A 19,810-nucleotide genomic window follows, 5' to 3' on the forward strand; every position below is an offset into this window, starting at 1 on the left:
TGCTTCCAGCAGAGTCCTTGGGCATGTTTATTCTGACTTTGACTTAGTCTAGAAGCCCCTCGTAAGCTTGGGAACTCCTTTTGGGGGCTTCAATGGAAGTTTGTTCATGGGGGAAGGATTTCCCTTGTATTCTTTTACACCCCACCCCCTTAAAAACACAAATCATGCCTTAGAGCTTGGATATTCCCACCAACCTGTCTTACTCTTCTCCATCCTCCCTCTCTTTCTCCCCAGGTTCTATACCTCTCCCTAGAGAGATGTCTTTACTAGAGGGTTCAGTGGGGGTGGGGGACATGGTCCTTCTGGAACCCCTGAATGAAGAGTCTTTGCTCAAGAACCTTCACAAGCGATTTCAGCACAAAGAGATTTATGTAAGTACAAGAATCTGCCCATCCCACCTCACCCTTCTACTCCCACCATGGCAAGGTTAGAGATGAACAATCAGGCTTTGGGATAAGCTCTAAGTTCTGGAGAAGGGGGCAGAGAATGGAGTTGGATTTTCAGGGAGGAGGGAACTGACCAAGGAACAATATGCCTCAAGCTCGCTCTGCTCCCCTTTTCCCATACTCCAGACCTACATTGGGAATGTGGTGATCTCCGTGAATCCCTACCAACAGCTACCCATCTTTGGCCCCGAGTTCATTGATAAGTACAAGGAGTACAATTTCTATGAGCTGAAGCCCCACATGTGAGTCCCTGTGGGGGGAGAGAGACCCAGAGAAACCCCTTTCTCTGGAGAACCCTAGATTCTCTGCCTCAAACAATTCCAGCTTATCAGCTTCCCCTCATCCATTGTTCTCCCCTGGCTGCCTTGTTTCTTCCATCTCTACCCTAGAGTTCCCCATGGCCCTTGATTCCTGAGAACTCCCCTTGGTCCCATGGAGTTGATACCTCTGACCTCATGACCACTTTTTACCTCCACCCAACCCATGAGGAGAGTGGTGGCTGAGTTGCAGGATGGGAAGTGAATGAGAGGAGGATCCTTTGACTGCAGACCCCATCTTAATCATCATCCTGCCCTCCATTCCTAGTTATGCCTTGGCAAATGAAGCATATCAGTCACTGAGGGATCTTGACAGAGACCAGTGCATCATCATCTCAGGAGAGAGTGGATCTGGGAAAACTGGTGAGGAGACTGGCCAGAGAAATCCCTAAATAACCCTTCCCCACGTATTAGTGCTTTCATCTCCACCCTATATTATATTCTAAGCCATGTCTACCTCAGATTCCCAAGGTACAAACTATAGCAAGAGAGATTTGAGATAGACATTGGGAAAGACTCCTTGAAGGGGAATGAGATCCTGAAAGTGAGGGAAGGGGTGGAAATGTGGCTGGTGAGGGAAATAGTTGACTCTGAGTGGGGATCATGGGAATTTTTTCTTTGGAGCAGAAGCCAGTAAGTTGGTGATGTCATATGTGGCAGCTGTGTGTGAAAAGGGAGAGGAGGTGAATTCAGTGAAAGAGCAGCTATTGCAATCAAACCCTGTGCTGGAGGGTAAGATCTCACATCCCTACCATATCATTCTGCGCTCTCTTCCCCTCACAGTGCTCTGCCAACCATTGCTGTGGTTCATCCATGACCAAATCTGAGGTGTGCCTGCCCTCATTGGTACTACCATCCCTCTTTTCCTTCCCCCCCTTCCCTGCTTTCTCACAGTTCTCATGTCTAACCTGTTTTGTCTATCCTCTACCCACATCTCTGCAGCTTTTGGCAATGCTAAGACGACCCGAAACAACAACTCCTCCAGATTTGTGAGTGAAACTTTTGATGGATTTAAGGGAAAGATTCTGGACATTTGGGAAAATGGGGTGGGATCAAACAATTGGGCTGGCAAAAACAGGGCCTTAAAGGTGGAGAAGACTTTAGTGACTTCCTATTTTATTGCCCTAACCCATGAATCCTCTCCTGATCATGGGAAGAAATACTTTTTCTTGGGTCTCTGTATCTGTTTCCCTCACTCTTAGGGCAAATACATGGACATTGAATTTGACTTTAAGGGCTCCCCCCTTGGTGGTGTCATCACAAATTGTAAGTACTTTGCCATTCTCATCCACTCTATCATCTTACTGTGCTCCCTTCCCCCTTCCCTATCCTGCAGCAGTAGGGAGAGAGGTAGTTTCCCAAATTCCATGGAGAACCAGGGATGGGGGGAATCATGAAGAGAGGCCAAGATATTTTCCAATATAGGTGGGATTCTTCCCAGGACATCATTATCTATTCCCTCCCAGATCTGTTGGAAAAATCTCGGGTAGTGAAGCATATCAAAGGAGAAAGGAACTTCCATATCTTCTACCAGCTGCTGGCTGGGGCAGATGCCCAGTTGCTGAGTATGTACCTACCTCTGACTCTCCCATATAGCTTTCTTCCTGACTCTCTCTAGGAACCCTTGGGGAAGACATCTCATTGAACAACCTGGGTCTTCCCAGACACATACCTAGACCCTTCCCCCTCTTTTATTACACATGTTGTAGCTATCTTAGCCCAACATGACCACTCATGACCCTGTTTCTCATAGCACCTACTGTTTATATAAGTATATTTGGTACTTTGCATATACTATATTGTATTTTTTGTCATTTTCTGTACTTTTCCCGTATGTACCTTGCATGTGCTATATTGTGGGTTTGGGTCATTTTCTGTACTCCTCCCCCAACTACATGGTTTACCTCTGAAGGTCAAGGTCTTCTACCTCTTTGTAGTTATGACTCCTAGTACTGGATAAATATATGCAACCTCAGTACACTAGATCCTAGAAAAGTGTTTGCTGAAAATTATGACCTATTCCAACCCTTCCCCAGGTTCTCACCATTTCTGTCCTGATGGTGTCCAGGAGTGGGAGGGGTAGAAACTAAGCTTAGGGGTAAAAGGAATTAAGGCTTGGCATTGCAGGTGGGGAGTAAGCTAACTCTTCTTCCACCAACTCCTATTTTTCCAGGGGCATTGAGGCTAGAACGGGATGGCAGCTGCTACTTCTATTTGAACCATGAAGCATCCAGGGTAGATGGGATGGATGATGCAGCCAACTTCAGAGTAGTGAAGGTGAGGATATGGGATGGTCTACAGGTGTAACTGGGCAAACTTGTGCCCCTAAGCTCATCTGCTCAAGTCCAGTTCTCTCACCCTGAGAAGGAAGGAAAAGGGAGGGTCTCCTGTGCAAGGTGCCAAGAAAGGGAGAGTGGGAACACAAGGTGGGATAATTGAGTAGATGCCATTGTCTAAGTCAGGGTCTGATACCCATCTTCTCCCTAAGAATCTATGAACATCCGAGTATGGGTATGGAAGGTGGGATAATTGGGTAGGGGGCCATTGTCTAAGCCAGGGTCTGATATCTGTTTTCTCCCTAAGGATGCCATGAACATCATTGGATTCTCCACTGAGGAGATCCAGCAGATACTGGAGGTGACAGCCATGGTGCTGAAGCTGGGAAATGTGGAGCTGGGGGATGAGTTCCAGGCCAATGGGGTGGCAGGGAGCAGTATTTGTGATGAAAAAGGTAATATTACTCTAGCTGGAATCCACTCTGCAAACTTTTCCATCTTCCTCCTTTGGACTATATCTTTCTTCTCTACCTCTGACTATACACTAACCTCAACTTATATGTGTATTTGTGTGAACACACACACACACACACACACACACACATACACCCCAGAGTCCTGGAGACAACTTTTCTTTATCCTAAGTTCCTACTAGTCATCCCTAGATAGTCCTAGGACTTTCACTGGGGAAAAACCCCTTTGATTCTCCTGCTCACACTGAGACCATAATGTTCCTTTATCACCCCTTTACAATGATGATTAGGATTTAGATTTGCAGGGTATATCATTTTGGGTTGCAGCTTGAGCTCCTTTCTTTTTGGAAATATTCCATTCCCTTTTGCAGTTTCTCATGAGTATGGAATAATCTTGGGTTATTCAGTTTCTAAGATCTTTCTCTTGGCTGCTTGAAGAATTTGTTTTTTGTCATTGAAATTGTTAAATATAACCCCTATGTGTCTTGGAGTTTGAGACACATGTTGTTTGTTTCCCTGGAGAAAATCTATGACTATTCTGTATTTGTGCTTTGTTTTCTGTATTCAGAAGTTCTGGGCAGTTTGCTTGCAATATCTCCTGCCCTATAATGTTTAGATTTTTAAAAAAAAATTTTAATTTGTCATGTTCTTCTGGTAGACTTATCTTTAAGTTGTCTTTTCAATCCTATCTTCAAGGCCAATCACCTTAAATTTCTGTAGAGATCTTGTGTTCTTAACATTGTTGCCTTTTGCTTTTTTTTAAATAGATTTTTCCATTACTTTTTTTGTGCTACAAATTGTGTTTTTGTGCTACAAATCTGTTAATCTCTCACTTCATTAGAGAAACTATTTATTGTACACTCACTTCTTTTCCTAGTCCACTAATTGAGTTTTAAAATTCTGCATTGAGAACACTAAATTCTGATCTATATTCATTTCTAATTTCTTCTTTTGTGGATTTATTTTTATTTTGAGTTATTCTAGAGTTTTAAAATTGTTTTTCTAGGCTTTTTTGGAAGTCTATATTTTATAAAGCTTTGCTTTTCTTTGTCTTATGATACTTGTTAAAAACCTTTGTCATCTCTTTTATAATAACAATAATAGCTTAAATGTTATCTCTCTATATATTTTGTTGTGATTTGCCAAACACTTTACATACACTATCTCATCTGATCTTCATAACAACCCTGTAGAGTATATACCTTTGTTATCCTCATTTTACAGATGAGTTAATTGGGGCTGAAGGAGATTAAGTGACTTTCCCAGGGTCACATAACTAACAAGTTTCTGTGGCAGAATTCAAACTGAGGTTTCCTGTCTGTCCAAATTGTCTTTCTATCCACCAAATGCTCATCTTTCCTTCCAGTCTTGTTGATTTATCTGTTTGTGCTAATGAGCTTTTGTTGAGTTTTTCTCCTTGAAATCTTTAGTGTTTATAAATATCAAATTAAATTTGAATAATAAATAATTAAATTCAATTGAATATTTCCTTGTCACTCACTTTCTGACTCCTCTTCTGGAGAGTGGGTGGTAAAATTAGCTCAGCCTCTTGACATTGAGTCTCATTTTCAGTTGTCAAGGAGATTTCAGACCTCATGAGGCTGCAGCCAGAGGTGCTGGAGAGAGCCCTGTGCTCCCGGACCATGGAAACGAAAAAAGAGAAAGTGGTCACTACATTGAACAAAATTCAGGTGAGAAGGAGAGGATAAGTCTGGGTTCTTCTGAGATTCTTTGAAGCCTCATCATCCTCACTTGAGACTCACCTGCCCTGGGGACTTTCACAGGCATGCTACGCCCGAGATGCCCTGGCCAAGAACATCTATAGCCGTCTCTTCAGTTGGATAGTGAACCGGATCAATGAGAACATTAAGGTGACAGAGACGTCATTGCTGCCCACCTCAGGACTTAATGATCCTCAGCTTCCCCCCTCCCCTTGGAACCCCTCCTCTAGAGGGCAGAGAGAGAGGAAAAAGAACCTTTTGAGTTTGTTTCTTTCTTGTTCACCACAAGCCCATCCTGCTTTTACCTACATAATTCCACCATCTCTTCCCATCACCTCTCCCCTGAGCCTCCTGCTCTTGCCCATGTGTGGGGCTGGCCAACCAACTCTATCTCTCATTCCCCCTTCAGGTGAGTGATTCAGCCAAAAAGAAGGTCATGGGTGTGCTGGATATCTATGGCTTTGAGATACTGGAGGTGAGAGTTTCTTCCCTTTCTAAACTTCCATTAATGCTTGTTGACTGACAGATGGATGACTGACTGATTCATGACTTCCAGAGGATAGTCAATAATCAATAAACACTTCTTAAGTGCTTATTATATGCCAGGCACTCTGCTAAGTGCTGGGGATACAAATGAGAAAGAGAAAGATAGTCTCTGCCCTATAAATTGTAAAAAGCTTACAATTTATGGAGTTGAAACCACAGCTGGTGAGAAATGAAAAGTTGTGTGGAAATTCTATTTCTTTTTTTTTGGGTGAGGCCATTGGGGTTAAGTGACTTGCCCAGAGTCACACAGCTAGTAAGTGTGATGTGTCTGAGGTCAAATCTGAACTCAGGTCCTCCTAACTCTAGGGCCAGTTCTCTATATACTGCACCCGCCACCTATCTGCCCCCTGGAAATTCTAATTCTAATGAAAATTTTACCCTCTATATAAAGGGAGGCTTTGGAAAGAGATTTTTCTCTGCCCTCCAGCTCTCTAATCAGAGGGGGAGAGGCAACTGAGATTACTGATGAGGTGCTCAATGCCAGAGCCAAAGCAATCTCCATGATGATGAGATTGCTGGAGGTGAGCTTATCCCATGGGAAGCATGATGGGTAGAAGGCAAATTGGAGTTGGAGTAGCCAGGGGACACTCTCTCCTGGCCCTCCTTGACCAGACAATGCCACCAGGGTCCAGGGCACAGAAAAGGTGTAGAATCCCTCTCTCTCTCTCTCTCTCTCTCTCTCTCCCCTGTGGCTATCTATGCCAATGATTTCTAGATCTCTACATCCATACTTACTCTCTCTACTGAGCTTCAATCTCGCCTCACCAATTGCTTGTTGGAACTTTCTCCCATATACAGCATATCCATGACAGAGTCCCTCTTGACCTCTCTTCCTTACTTCTCCACCACCACCCATATCCATCTAACAAGTTGCCAAATCTTGTCTATTCTTCCTCTATAACATCTCTGTACTCTGTCCTCTTCCTCTTCACTCCCACCTCCCATAGCTACCACCCTCGTTCAGGCCTTGATCATATCTCAGCTAAACTATCATAGTAGCCTTCTAACTGGTGTCCCTACTTCTAGTTTTTCCTCTCTCCAAATAAGTCCCCAGATAATCTGCCTAAAGTTCAGGTCTGATCATGTCAGTTTTCTGCTCAGAACAGCAATCTCCTCAGCCTGGAATTTATAGCCTTTCCCAGTCTGCTTTTTTCACATGACTCTCTTTCACATACTCTATATTTCAGACAGATCCCTTCGTTAGCTTTTTTGGGGGGGAGGGGCCAGGCAATGGAGTTAAGTGACTTGCCCAAGGTCACACAGGGGTAAGTGTCAAGTGTCCGAGGCCAGTCCTCCTGACTCCAGGGCCGGTGCTCTATCCACTACACCATGTAGGTGCCCCCCTTCATTAGGTTCTTATGTGTTGTCTCTCATTAGACTGTGAGCTTCTTGAGGGCAGGGATTGCCTTATCCTTTTCTTTATATTTCCAACACTTAGTGTGGTAGTACACATAGTAGGGACACATAGTAGGTACTTAATAAGTGTTTCCTGATTCTGATTCTGCTGTTCCCCCACTGCCATCTCTGGAATGCACTTCCTCCTCACCTTTACCCCTGGAATCCCTCAGTTCATTCAAGGTCCAGTTCACATTCCACTTGCCTATTGGAACTTTCTTCCCATACCCATGGTTGTCAGCCCTCTTTCCCTCCTCCGATCGCTGTGTAAATAATTGTATTTATTTATTTGTTTTCCTGGATTCACATCCTGCTTCTGATACTTGCTAGTTAGATGTCTGACCTTGGGCAAGTCACATAACTTCTCTGGGCTTCAGTTTCCTCATCTGTAAAAATGAAAGGATTGGACTAAATGACTCAGAGGTTTTATGTGTGTGTGTGTGTGTGTGTGTTTATAATTTCCTTATAGCTCTAAATCTAAGATCCAATGTAGAACCCCACAAAGTCTAATGTAAGTTCCTTGAGGGCAGGGACTGTTGCTGTTATTTTATCTTTGTCAAAATATCTTGTACACAGTAGGAACAGAAATAGCTTGTTGGATTGGCTTAGAATGGATTGGAGAGGAGGGGCTAGTCACAGGGGATGCTGGGCCCATTCCTCTCTAACCCATGTATTCTAATCTCTCCACCCAGGATAACAGCTTTGAGCAGTTCGTGATTAATTATTGTAATGAGAAGCTTCAGCAGGTGTTCATAGAGTTGACACTGAGAGAGGAACAGGAAGAATATATGAAAGAGGTAAATATCCTTCCCCCACACGTACTCCCAAACCCCCATTCCTCCCCACCCTGTCCTATACACTCATCTCTGATCATGATCCCACCTAGCTTTCATCCAGGACACATAGGCCACCAAGTCCCCATGCTGCCAGTCAGTCAGTAAGCGTCTGCCTTGAACCTACTATGGGTGAGGCACTATGGTAGGCACTGGGGGTACAAAGAAAGGCAAAAAGACAGCCCCTCCTCTCAAGAGGCTCAGTTACTTGCTTCCCTACTGCCCAGGCATACTCCCAGTAGGAGTATGAAGTGGGACTGAACAAGAGTTAAATGAATGCTTGGTTTTATCTCCAGGAGCATAGGGTAGGGACAGGGAAGGCCCAAAGAAACATGTAGAAACAAAGTTGGGCTTTGGCCTCTGTTGGCCTTTCTTCATCCCTCTTCTGCCCAGTCCCAGCTGTCCTCCCTGAGAGCTGCTTGCCTTCCTGCTGTCTGCTAACTGTCCAGGTTGCCTTACACAATCCAGAGCAACCTTGCCCCAAAGGGTTTCACATCCTGGCTATTCTAACAACCAAGTATTTGGTTAACCCCAATGAATTTTTCATTAATGATATTTCAGACAGTAAAGAAGTGAGTTTTTCAAAAAAATTGTTCTTTTTTTTTTTTTGGAGGGAAGAGGAGAACAGAGATCCCTTCTTTTAAATATCACCACTCAGTTTATTCCAAAAGTTAGTGGAAGGTGAGGCAGGGAGGAGGTAGAGGTGAAAGGCAATCTATTTAACATGACTTGAATTAATTTGTGTATGTGTGATTTTCATTTTGTTACAACACTGAACTCAGTACATGCAACTTTCAACAATTCTAGAGAAAATTGACTAACACGTTGGTCACAGATCCTCTCCACAGAGAGTATACTCCCTCCCCATCCTTCAGCTTCATCCCTTCCATCCCAGAACTCTCCCACCTCACAATTCACGGCCCAACTTCCCTCCCAAGACATATTCTTCCTCTCCATAACCCTGGCTTTCCTTCCAGCTCCTCTTCTCTTTCCCCATACTCCCATGTTACCATACCTCCATTCAAATATTCTGAACCAGTCACCAATTACAGAGGGAGAAGCAGCCCTCCCAAGGATTTCCCTCAGCTTTGAGAGGCACTAATCTTCATTTTGTGGGGTTTGGGCATCAGCTGGCATTCAGTGTGCTATTCCTCTGACTTCCTTTGAACCTTTCTGACCTAGGGTATACCTTGGGATAAGATTGAATATTTTGATAACAGCATCATCTGCAACCTCATTGAGCATGTGAGCAACTCTTCCCCTTTGAATTCCCCATGTTTGAATTCCCAATGAATGTAGGATGACTCCTAAACCACCTGTTCTCTCCCTTAACCAGTCATGGACTGAAGGGAAGAAAGGAGAGGAAGAAGGGGATAGGATGCTTTGGAAGCACTGAGTCCAAGGGTTGGAATTTCCATGTTTTGTAGGTCCAGGGTACAGTTGTTTTTTTGGGGGGGGATTGGGATAGATGATCCTTTTTCCCCTCCCTGGAAGGGAAGGGAGGGAATAAACATTTATTAAGCACATACTATGTGCCAGGCATTGTGCTAAGTGCTTTGCAAATATTATTTCTTTTGGTCCTTACAACCATCCTACCAGAATCAGCAGGGTATCCTGGCCATGTTGGATGAGGAGTGCCTTCGGCCTGGTATGGTCAGTGATTCCACCTTTCTGGCAAAGCTGAATCAAATGTTCTCCAAACATAATTACTATGAAAGCCGGGTCACCCAGAATGCCCAGCACCAGCATGACCCCAGTTTAGGCCTTAGCTGCTTCCGTATCCAACACTATGCTGGCAAGGTGAGTAGAGTGATGAGTACAGGGGAAAGGCTACAAGGAAATTCAGGGTTGGATGGGCCATGAGTGGAGTAGAGAAGGAGTAGGAATAAGCCAAGAGCAGGAGATGGAGACTGGAGAATAGGGAAGAGTAGATGAGTAGGGGGGAAATTTGAGGAATAAGATACAAGAGCTGAGGTCCACGGGAGTGCTGTAGTTAAAGAAGATAAAATTCAGGGATTGTGCCAAAGGGACTAAAGCTGGAGACTGGGGAAACTAGGGTGCTAAGAGGCTAAGACTATTGGGTTCTAGCTAACCTACCTTCCATATGTGCTCTTCCCCTCCAACCAGGTGACGTACAACGTGAATGGTTTTTTGGACAAGAACAATGACCTGCTATTCCGAGATTTGTCACAGGCTCTGTGGAGTTCCAAGCATCCGCTGCTTCAGACGCTGTTCCCTGAGGGGGACCCCAAACAAGTCTCCCTTAAGCGACCCCCCACAGCTGGGACCCAGTTCAAGAACTCTATAGCCACACTCATGAAGAACCTGTATGCTAAGAATCCTAACTATATTAGGTGATATGTCTTGCTTATAACATATATATATATAATACATATATACATATACACACACTATAGACATGATAGTAAGATCATAGAATTATAGGATTCTAAATCTATAGGATTTAGAGCTGGGGGCAACTGGATGCCACAGTAGATAGAGCACTGGGCTTGGAATCAGGAAAACTTCTCTTCATAAGTTCAAATCTGGCCTCAGACACTTACTTACTAGTTATGTGACCCTGGACAAGTCACTTAACCCTGTTTGCCTCTGTTTCCTCAGCTGTAAAATGAGCTGGAGAAGGAAATGGCAAACCATTCTAATATCTTTGCCAAGAAAGCCCCAAATAGAAGCAGCTAGGTGACACAGTGGATAAAGCACCAGCCTTGGAGTCAGGAGGACCTAAGTTCAAATCTGGTCTCAGATACAACACTTACTAGCTATGTGACTCTGAGAAAGTCACTTAACCCCAATTGCCTTACCTAAAAAAAATAATAATAATTTTAAAAAAAGAAAGAAAAATGTTATTGTTAACAGAGCTACAGGAATTTCTCAAAACACAGGTTTTGGGGCAGCTAGGTGGTACAGTGGAAAGAGCTCTGGCCTTAGAGTCAGGAGGACCTGAGTTCATACACAGCCTCACACACTTGACACTTACTAGCTGTGTGACCCTGGGCAAGTCACTTAACTCTGATTGCCTCACCAAAAAGCCAAAAAAAAAAAACCCAACTGGGATCACAAAGAATTGGACATAACTGAATAACAATAACAAAAACAAAGCTGGAGGCCAATTCCCCTATCTGGGATCAAATCTTGGCTCTACCATTTCTGAGTTGTGAGATCTCAGGTAAACCGCTTGACCTACCTGAGTCTCAGTTTTTTCTGCCTCCCTTATGGAATGGGTATGAAGTTCTAATTTTTAAATGGCACATGAAAGAGTCTTGTAACTGTATTGTACCATGGAAATACTTGTCTAGTGCTTTAAACTCTGTACATGTGAGCTGATATTATTAAAACCCAGCAAGTGTAAATGCCCGCTATGCAAGCATGAGATAACCCATTGAAAAAGGAAGTCTGACAGGGTAGAAACAAACCATCCTCCATCCTCCATCCTCACCAAGTGCAAATGAAGGGAGTGGGATGAGAAGGAAAGAAGGTTAATGAGAATGAAGGAGGAAGAAAGCTCAGATCTCAGGGTTTCCCAATGGGAGTAGAATGGGGGAGGCCAGCTGTTCCATTCCCCAGAAATCTCTCAGTCCTGGATGTGGGCAGAAGTATAGGGGAATATAGGAAGGCCCTGGTCTCTGTTGACTGGAGGACACAGAGTTAGAGGTATGGGCATGAAAATCTCAAAGGGGTATCCTACAGCGGGCCTCGCCCATAAAGGTACCAGCCTATGAACACTGCCCTTCCCTCAGGTGCATCAAACCAAATGAGCATCAGCGACAAGGTCTGTTCTCATCTGAACTAGTGGGCACCCAGGTCCGGTACCTGGGACTGCTAGAGAATATTCGGGTGCGAAGGGCTGGCTATGCCTACCGACAGGTTTACAGTGCCTTCTTGGACAGATACCGGATGCTGAGCCAGTCTACCTGGCCCCACTGGCATGGCCAAGCACGGTAATGGGGGAAAAGGGGAGAGGGCAGTAATAGGGGAAATCACTGCAGGGACTGAAGGTAGGGTTCAAGGGGTCTGGGAAGATCAGGGTCTTAGAAGCTGAGGGAAAAGAGCTAAGGGCAGGGGCAGCTAGGTGGTGCAGTGGATAGAGCACTGGCCCTGAAGTCAGGAGGACCTGAGTTCAAATTCGGCCTCAGACCAAACACTTGACACTTACTAGCTGTGTGACCCTGGGCAAGTCACTTAACCCCAATTGCCTAAAAAAAAAACAAAACTAAGGGCCCCTCCCAACTCCAAACTTCTAAATATGGTGGGGGTGGTGGTGTTTAGTTCAAATCAGTTCCCTTGAGCATAGAGTGACTCAGGCTATGCCTGAGCTCTCACCTGGGGTGGTAGGGTACCTCTCAATGGGACCCGCCTCCCTGACATGTCTACCCATCCGCTTTCCTATACAGCGACGGGGTAGAGAAACTTCTGGAAGAACTAAACTTGGGCCCTGAGGAGGTGGCCTTTGGTCGGACCAAGATTTTCATCCGTAGCCCCAAGACGGTGAGTGGGGATTAGGGGAGGGGGATGGAGGAATGAAGGAGGGCAGAACCCAGACTTATTTGGAGAGTTTCCTAAAGGGAGGGTTCCGCCTCACGGAACTGAGAGGGTTTTTGAATACATGGATGTACCTCTGTCTGTAGGCTGACTGTGGAGAGAAACTGTGAAGATCCCTTGGTGCCGATAGGGGCAAAATAGGGAAGGGGTAGGGGTTGGTCCCCTATTCCAATCTTCCTCCATTCCATTCTGTTTTCCGCATCTCCACCCTACCCTTCCCTTCCCTTAGCTTTTCTATCTGGAAGACAAAAGGAGACTCCGAATACATCAGCTAGTTACACTTGTTCAGAAGATGTACCGGGGCTGGCGATGCCGTACCAATTACCAGCTCATGCGCAAAAGTCAGATCCTCATTTCTGCCTGGTTTCGGGGCAACGCGGTAGGAGTCACCCCCCGGCTCCTCCCATCACCTCTCCCCTCCCCCGCTCCCAACACAACCACCTGTATATCCCCCTGTCCATTCCACTGAGGTCATATGGGAGGGAGAGGTCCAGCCCTGGTAATGGTTGGAGAGGGCTGGGGAGAGGAAGGAGCCTCCTCTGGCATCCTTCCTTCCCCTTCCTCATTCCCCAATGTTTTCTGCAGCAAAAGAAACGCTATGGGAAGATAAAAGCATCAACCTTACTGATCCAGTCCTTTGTGAGAGGATGGAAGGTAAATAATAAAGGGATTCTGGGGATACTGGGGGCTCCCCTAGGCCCTACTCTGTCCCCCATTCCTGTCAGGGCCAGATTGTGCTGGTCACTTAAGGGAGAGAAGATATTGATGGGAGGTAGAGGAGAGGAATAGACATTGTTCACAGACCTTCATGATCACAGATAAGGAAGGCTAGAATAATGAGCGTGTGTGTGTGTGTGTGTGTGTGTACACACATACATATATACATATATACGTACATGCACACACACAAAGTAGTTAAATACAAGGTAGTTTGGGTGGGGGGGGGTGAAAGTAAGATTTGAGATCAAGAAAGTTCATGTAAAAAATGGTGTCTGAGCTGCATCTTAGAGGAAGAAAGGTACTAAGGCAGGATAAAAAGAGAGTGCATTGACTTCATATGAATAATGGGTATTATATTTCTTGTCTTTTCAATGGGTGGGGGAAGGGTGGAGGAAGGGAGAGAATTTGTAACTGAAAAGAATTGATTTTTAAAAAAGAAGGGAATACAGACTAGGTATTGGGGTGGGGGGGAGGACCATAACCATTGCAAAGGCATGGAGACCAGAGATGTTAGGAGGAACAGAGCTGAAGCTGGAGAAGGAAATGGCAAACCACTCCAGTATCCTTGCCAAGAACAGTGCAAATGGGGTCAAGAAGGAAAAAGAATGAACGACAACAACACTATGTACTGGCCACTGTGATAAGTGCTTTACAAATATTTTCTCATTTAATCCTCACAATCCTGTGAGGTAGGAGCTGTTACTACCCCTCTTTTACAGTTGAGGAAACTGTTGTTGTTTGTCCTTCATTTTCAAAGAGGACCATGGCATCAGGGAGGTGATGCCATGACTTGCAAGTGAATTGGATTTAAGTGAGGCAGGGCTGTGCAAAGTCACCAGCCTCACTCTCTCTTCCTGAGCCTTCTGGTCCAGTGGCAAGATATAGATCAGGATGCCTGTTGATGGCCCTGGATGCAGCGGGAGACCTTTTTAAGCTAAGGTCTTTCCCAGGTCTCAGTTTGACTGAGGCAAGGTACTGAATACTCAGAACCTGAATGAAAGGGGTAGGGGGTGTATGCTCTTATTGCCAATCCAATGCTTCTGCTGCTACACTACGCTGAGTACCCCGTCTGCAGCAATCATTTCAAAAAAGAAATTAAAAAATAAATCTCGTTAGTTCTGATAGATTCCCTCAAAAGCACCACACTGAAAAATCAAGCTTTTATAATTCAAGAATTACAGTCTAAGAACTGGGGTCTTTCTTCCCTGACAGTCACCTAGTAACTGCTTTCAAATCTCTAGTGAAAGTGAGTCTACTGTCTCAGGAACCAGTGATAATTTATTCTACTGCTGGACAGTTCCTGTTGTTGCCAAAGGTCTTTTTAAAGTTGAATTGACATCTTCCTGTCTTCAATTTCCATCCATACTGGCCTAGTGCTAAACTCTGGAATAATACATTTCTTCCTCCAAGTGACAGTCCTTTAAACATTTGAAGTCAAATAAAATGTCTCTCCTTTCCAAACTATACACACATCTCAGATTCTTTCAACTATTCTTTATTGTCACTTTGCAAGCCTGAGCTCACCATCCTCTAAACTGAGGCAGGCAAAGGTCAAGTGACTTATCCAGGGTCATACAGCTAGTAAGTGTCTGAGGTCACATTTGAATTCGGGTCTTCCTGACTCTGGGCTGAGCTCTCTATCCACTGTACCACCTATTTGCTTAGGTGGAAAAGAAAATGAGTTCCGCTAGGGGAAAAGATAATAAGTTTAGGTACATGTTGCATTTAAGATTTCTTTGGGATATACAGATTGTAATATCCAAGAGGCAATTGATGATATAGGACTGAAGTCAAAAGAATGTCCTTGAGGGCAGGAATTAATTATCTTGCCTTTATATCACCCAGCACATAGCCAGCACCTGGTATAGAGCAGGTGCCCAATACATTTTTGTGGAATTAAATTGAATTAAGATACTCTTTACCTTTTTTCTTTTCCACTGTCACTCTTGCCAGATCCGAAAGGAATATCGGAAATATTTCCGGTCAGGGGCAGCCTTGCTGTTGTCAAATTTCATCTACAGGAGAATGGTGAGTGGGTCAGATGGGGAACATAGGGCTGGGAGAAGGGGGAAAACAGAGTTGAGGGAGAGATTGAAAGTTTTCTCTCTTTTTGCACAAGAGATACTAAGGGAGGAGGGATGGAGTCAATGGGTGAGCAGGGAATGGAGTACCCCGCATGAGGCCCTGGGTAACCTTCTTGTCGAAAACCTTCTTTTCCCAGGAGGATAGTTAAGGGCGACGTTTGGTTAGTGTGGAAGGTTCCAGGTAAATTCATGTCACAGAAGGAGGCTGAATGTTTCCTATCATCTAAATGGCTGCTCACTGGGTGCCAGTGAGCAAGGGATAATAGATGAGAGTCTAACTAAACTTAAGAGAAGAACTAGCTTTAGCGTCTGGCAAACCACACAGGACAGAGAGAAACCAGAAAGGGAAGGAATAAGACTTCCTGAGATGAGGAACCAGATAGACAATCTAACTGAAAAGGGCAAAGGGGGACCTTTTCCGAAGTGCCATGCACTCTCAATGTATGAGAGAAAATAAGACAGGAAGGTGTCTTCATCATACTTGAACCCAAAAAGGCAGAGGGTCCACTGCAGAGTGAGATGCAGTGTGGTCTTGGTCCAAAGGGTGAAAACTGGGGTTCTACAACATCTGGAAGACAGGACAGTAGTAGGACAGGCCAAGGACCTGCCCAGGTCCTAAACTGTATCAGCTACACCAGCCATGCATAAAATCAAGGCAATTTGGTTTTCCTCCTATACAATTCAGGAGCCTGGACTCTGTAAACTCTTCCCTTTTGTAGTTTAGTATTTTCCAATTTATTTTCTCGAACTTAATAAGTGATTGATTGATTCTACTTTCTTAGTAGTAGGGGAAATAGGGAAAGGACTGAACTGGTGATTTCACTGATATAGGGAATTTCTGGTTAAGGAAACTCCCTCTACCAATGTAGGTTGGCACATTTTCTGCAATTTGTAATCTTAGAAAGCTGCCTAGAGTAAATGTCTTTCCCAAGGTCATTCAGCCAATAGATGTCAGAGATAGAACTTGACCCCAGGTCTTCCTGGTTTTAAGGCCAGCTCTCCATTTACTAAGGCTGTGCTGTCTTTCTTTGTAGAAGTATGTTTTAAAACAAAACAAACAAACAAAAAAACCCTTCAGGAGCTTGGGAGTGCCTGTGGTCAAGAAGTTTCCCCACACATTGATCTGAGACAGTGGCTGAGGGAGAGGAGGTGGAGGGCTTGGTTCTACACTGTTAGTAGCAGCAAATCCCTACCTTCAGTGCTAGAAAAAGGAAATGAGAAATTCGGAATTCCCTCCACCCCAGTACATGCCCCCAAGCCACACAAATTGCATCTTGTTTCCTCTGCTTTCCCATTTCTGTAACCCACATCCTCAAGCTGACAGATGGCTGGGGAAAAAAAGACCCTTCCTCCTCTTTGCTCCCCTCCCTTCCTGTCACCCTTGGACTTTTCTGACCATGAGGAGGCCTCAGTCTGGCTGCAAGTTCAATTTCTGGATTCAATTCTGCTCCCTTTCTCACTTTTCTCTCCTGCCTCCCATCGTCAGGTGCAAAAATTCCTATTGGGCTTGAGGACTAATCTGCCTTCTAAGATCACTGACCACAGCTGGCCACCTCCTCCATACAAAGTCTTTACCCGGGCAAATCTGGAGCTGAAGAAGATTTTCCACCACTGCAGGGTAAGAAAACTGTTGGAGGCGGTGGAGGGTGGGGAGGGCCTCTTTCCATCCAATGTTTTCTGTATATAAATGTCTCCCCCACCCTCCACTCCCCACCCTCCACCCCCTGCCCAAGCATATCCAATTTCTGGTTCTGCCACTCTCCATTAGCACTCCTGGGTCCTTCTTTCTCTCTCTCCAGTGTAAAAAGTTTTGGGATCAGCTTTCCCCACAGAAGAAAGAGGTCCTGAAGGAGAAGCTCTGTGCTAGTGAATTGTTTAAAGACAAAAAGGATTCGTATCCCCAAAGGTAAGGAGAGTAGAGAGATCGGGAAACATTAGCTACAACCTGGAGATTTTCCAAGTGGGGCCGCCCCATCTGATCCAGAAAGGGATAGGTGAAGATGGTTCTGAGGGAACACTTGGGGAAAGGGGGAACTGGGGAGATAGAGGCAGGAGCTAGGGGGAAGCCAGAAGGGACTTGCTTTTTCATGCCTTATCACTGTTCCCAGTGTCCCCGTACCATTCCGAGGTGACTATGTGATGTTTCGTGAGAAACCCAAACTGCAGAAGCTACAGAGAGATGCTAATGAGCCTGTGCTGATGGCTGACACTGTGAATAAAGTCAACCGAGCCAATGGAAAGGTTTGAACCCCCAACCTCTATCCCTTGGAACTGCCCTACCCCCACCACATAGCAACCATGTGGATTCTGGCACTGAGTAAGGCAAGATGGATACCAGGTCCTACCCATGGGAGGGGAAGCATCATGGTAGAGTAGAAAATCCAATGGGTTCTAGCCTGACCACTGATTAGCGGTATGATCCTAAGCAAGTCTCCATGTCTCTGTGCCTCAGTTTCCTCATATGTTGTATTATCCCAACAATATTTACAAGTATAGCATAGGGTTGCTAGGAGGAAAATTTGTAAATCCTTAAAACACTATAGAAATATGAATTGTTATTGTTACTCTTCTTTACCCTACTCCTTTCCCCCCAGATGGCCCCAAGGATTCTCCTCCTGACCAAAAGTCATGTGATCCTTGCCGATGCCCAGGGCTCCAAAGTCAAGACTGTCATTGGGCTGGAGAATGTGGCTAAGGTGTCAGTCAGCAGCCGTCAAAATGGACTCTTTGGCTTACATCTCACCGAGGTACCCAGAAGATAGGCATGACTCTCAGAGGCCAGGAGAAGGGGCAGGGGAGGACAAAAGGCAGCAGGGGCTGGGCCTGGTAATCCAGGCCTCAGTTTCTCTCTTATTGTTGCGACTCCCTTACCCAGTGCTTCCCTTCTCTTCTCATTCCACTTCCCTAGATCTCTTCAGTGGGCTCCAGGGGAGACTTTCTACTGGTCAGTGAGCATGTGATTGAGTTGTTGACCAAGCTATACCAGGCTACACTGGATAAAATGAAGAGGCAGCTGCCGATTACTGTGACAGAAGAGTAAGGATTATCAATAGGGGAAAGGCTGGGGAGGTCATGACCAGGAAGCTATGGGTCACCGACCTGGGAGTCAGTAACGGAGAAAGAATGATGGGTAGAACGCTACCCTGTGGGTGAACAATGCTTTGAGAGCTCTCCCTCAGTCCTCCTTCCCAGACTATTCACTTATTCATTCAACAAACATCCATTAAGTATCTACTACATGCTAAGCACAGTTCTCCTGGTTGCTTCAGACTGCCTTCTGAGACATCTGGCATCAGAGATCAGTTCCCTGTGGAGTGGGAGGGTGCCCCGTCCAGGGAGGAAAAAAACCTGTCAATGAGCTGCTAGGGGCCGCAGCCTTTATTCTGGCCCCTATTCTCATCCCAAGGTTCACCGTGAAGTTCAAAGAAGACGATGTGACTGTGAAGGTCATTCAGAGCCAAAAGGAGGATGTAACAAACAAAGTAACCTGTAAGAAGAAAGGACACAACCATTTGGAGGTGTCTTCCCAATGAGGGTGTTGGAGAGCCATTAGGGCCCATCTGGAATGGCACCAGATTTTGAGTCCCCCACCCTTCCAGGAGCAATGTCATGGCCAGGAGTTGGAGAAGAGGAAGGGAGAGGGGGAAATAAAGAAGTCTCTTTCCAGTCTTCCTGTCTTCTCCTTAAAGTCTACCTCCTGCCCCTTTTTGTCTCCTAATAAAACATGTCAGCAGTGGAAGGTCTGGTTATTTTGAGTGGAGGTGTCTCCAGGACCAGCCAGCTCTCCCATCCTCTACTAGTTGCCCCTAGACCACCAGTCTCCTCTCTTCACTGTCCCCCCCCACCTCATCAGACTCCCTGCATTCAGTAATACAGATAATGAGGCCAGGCTGGAAGGAAAATTGCTTCTTGACCCTTTAACCTGTTGAGCTTAGGTGGGGTTTGAAGAGGCTGTGTGGGAGAAGAAAAGGAAGGAGACCCACAGATAAACATATTAAATATGTGCCTGGTGGGCTGGGAATCCTGGGCCCAGGGAAATGCTTAATCTCATGGAGATTTCATCTGGGAGGGGGTCAGAGGAGAGAGGACAGAAATGGGCTGAGGCAAATGTGGGGAGAAAATGCCCACTCCCACCTCTGGCAGCCAGGTGTCTCCTCCTCCCTCTTGCAGCCCTCTCCTTGACACTAGGCTGACTAGACCACACCTGCCTCCCTGGTCCTTTCATCCCCCCCTTATATCCGACCTCACCCTCCCACACACGCTCTAGATGGCACACTGATGCCAGACAATTATATTGCCAATCGATGTCCCACAGCTGGGGCCTGCAGCTGGTGGTACTCAGAGGGAGGGGGACAGACTCTCTCTCCAACCCCCCATTCACTTTGCTCTTCTCTTCCTGATTATTCCTTCTCATCGTCTCACTTTCTTTTTCAGTTTCT

At 45.4% G+C, this 19,810-nt stretch overlaps 1 protein-coding gene across 1 annotated transcript; it reads left to right on the forward strand.

Annotated features, from left to right (window-relative positions):
- The first annotated feature begins 257 nt into the window (after nucleotides 1–257).
- MYO1A (myosin IA) lies at nucleotides 258–19,089 on the forward strand. The gene is made up of 27 exons (XM_027855057.1): nucleotides 258–371; nucleotides 573–688; nucleotides 1,032–1,126; nucleotides 1,391–1,495; nucleotides 1,706–1,752; nucleotides 1,966–2,029; nucleotides 2,230–2,328; nucleotides 2,937–3,040; nucleotides 3,347–3,494; nucleotides 5,085–5,203; nucleotides 5,297–5,383; nucleotides 5,643–5,708; nucleotides 7,867–7,971; nucleotides 9,190–9,252; nucleotides 9,607–9,807; nucleotides 10,135–10,361; nucleotides 11,766–11,966; nucleotides 12,420–12,513; nucleotides 12,797–12,946; nucleotides 13,153–13,221; nucleotides 15,241–15,315; nucleotides 16,858–16,989; nucleotides 17,171–17,277; nucleotides 17,480–17,612; nucleotides 17,966–18,118; nucleotides 18,280–18,407; nucleotides 18,778–19,089. Exons 1-27 carry the CDS (start codon nucleotides 258–260, stop codon nucleotides 18,902–18,904), a joined length of 3,129 nt encoding a protein of 1,042 aa, XP_027710858.1. The 3' UTR covers nucleotides 18,905–19,089.
- Nucleotides 19,090–19,810: the final 721 nt, after the last annotated feature.

Source organism: Vombatus ursinus, unplaced genomic scaffold (assembly GCF_900497805.2).
Source record: "Vombatus ursinus unplaced genomic scaffold, bare-nosed wombat genome assembly UNPS02010769.1, whole genome shotgun sequence".
Classification (NCBI taxonomy): Eukaryota; Metazoa; Chordata; class Mammalia; order Diprotodontia; family Vombatidae; genus Vombatus; species Vombatus ursinus.

Bases quoted from the DNA above. Each gene is read 5' to 3' on its own strand.
- MYO1A (XM_027855057.1), top strand. From the start codon at position 258: ATGTCTTTACTAGAGGGTTCAGTGGGGGTGGGGGACATGGTCCTTCTG. The intron at 1,127-1,390 runs GTGAGGAGACTG...TCTTTGGAGCAG, and splicing joins GAGTGGATCTGGGAAAACTG to AAGCCAGTAAGTTGGTGATG. The intron at 15,316-16,857 runs GTGAGTGGGTCA...TCCCATCGTCAG, and splicing joins ATTTCATCTACAGGAGAATG to GTGCAAAAATTCCTATTGGG.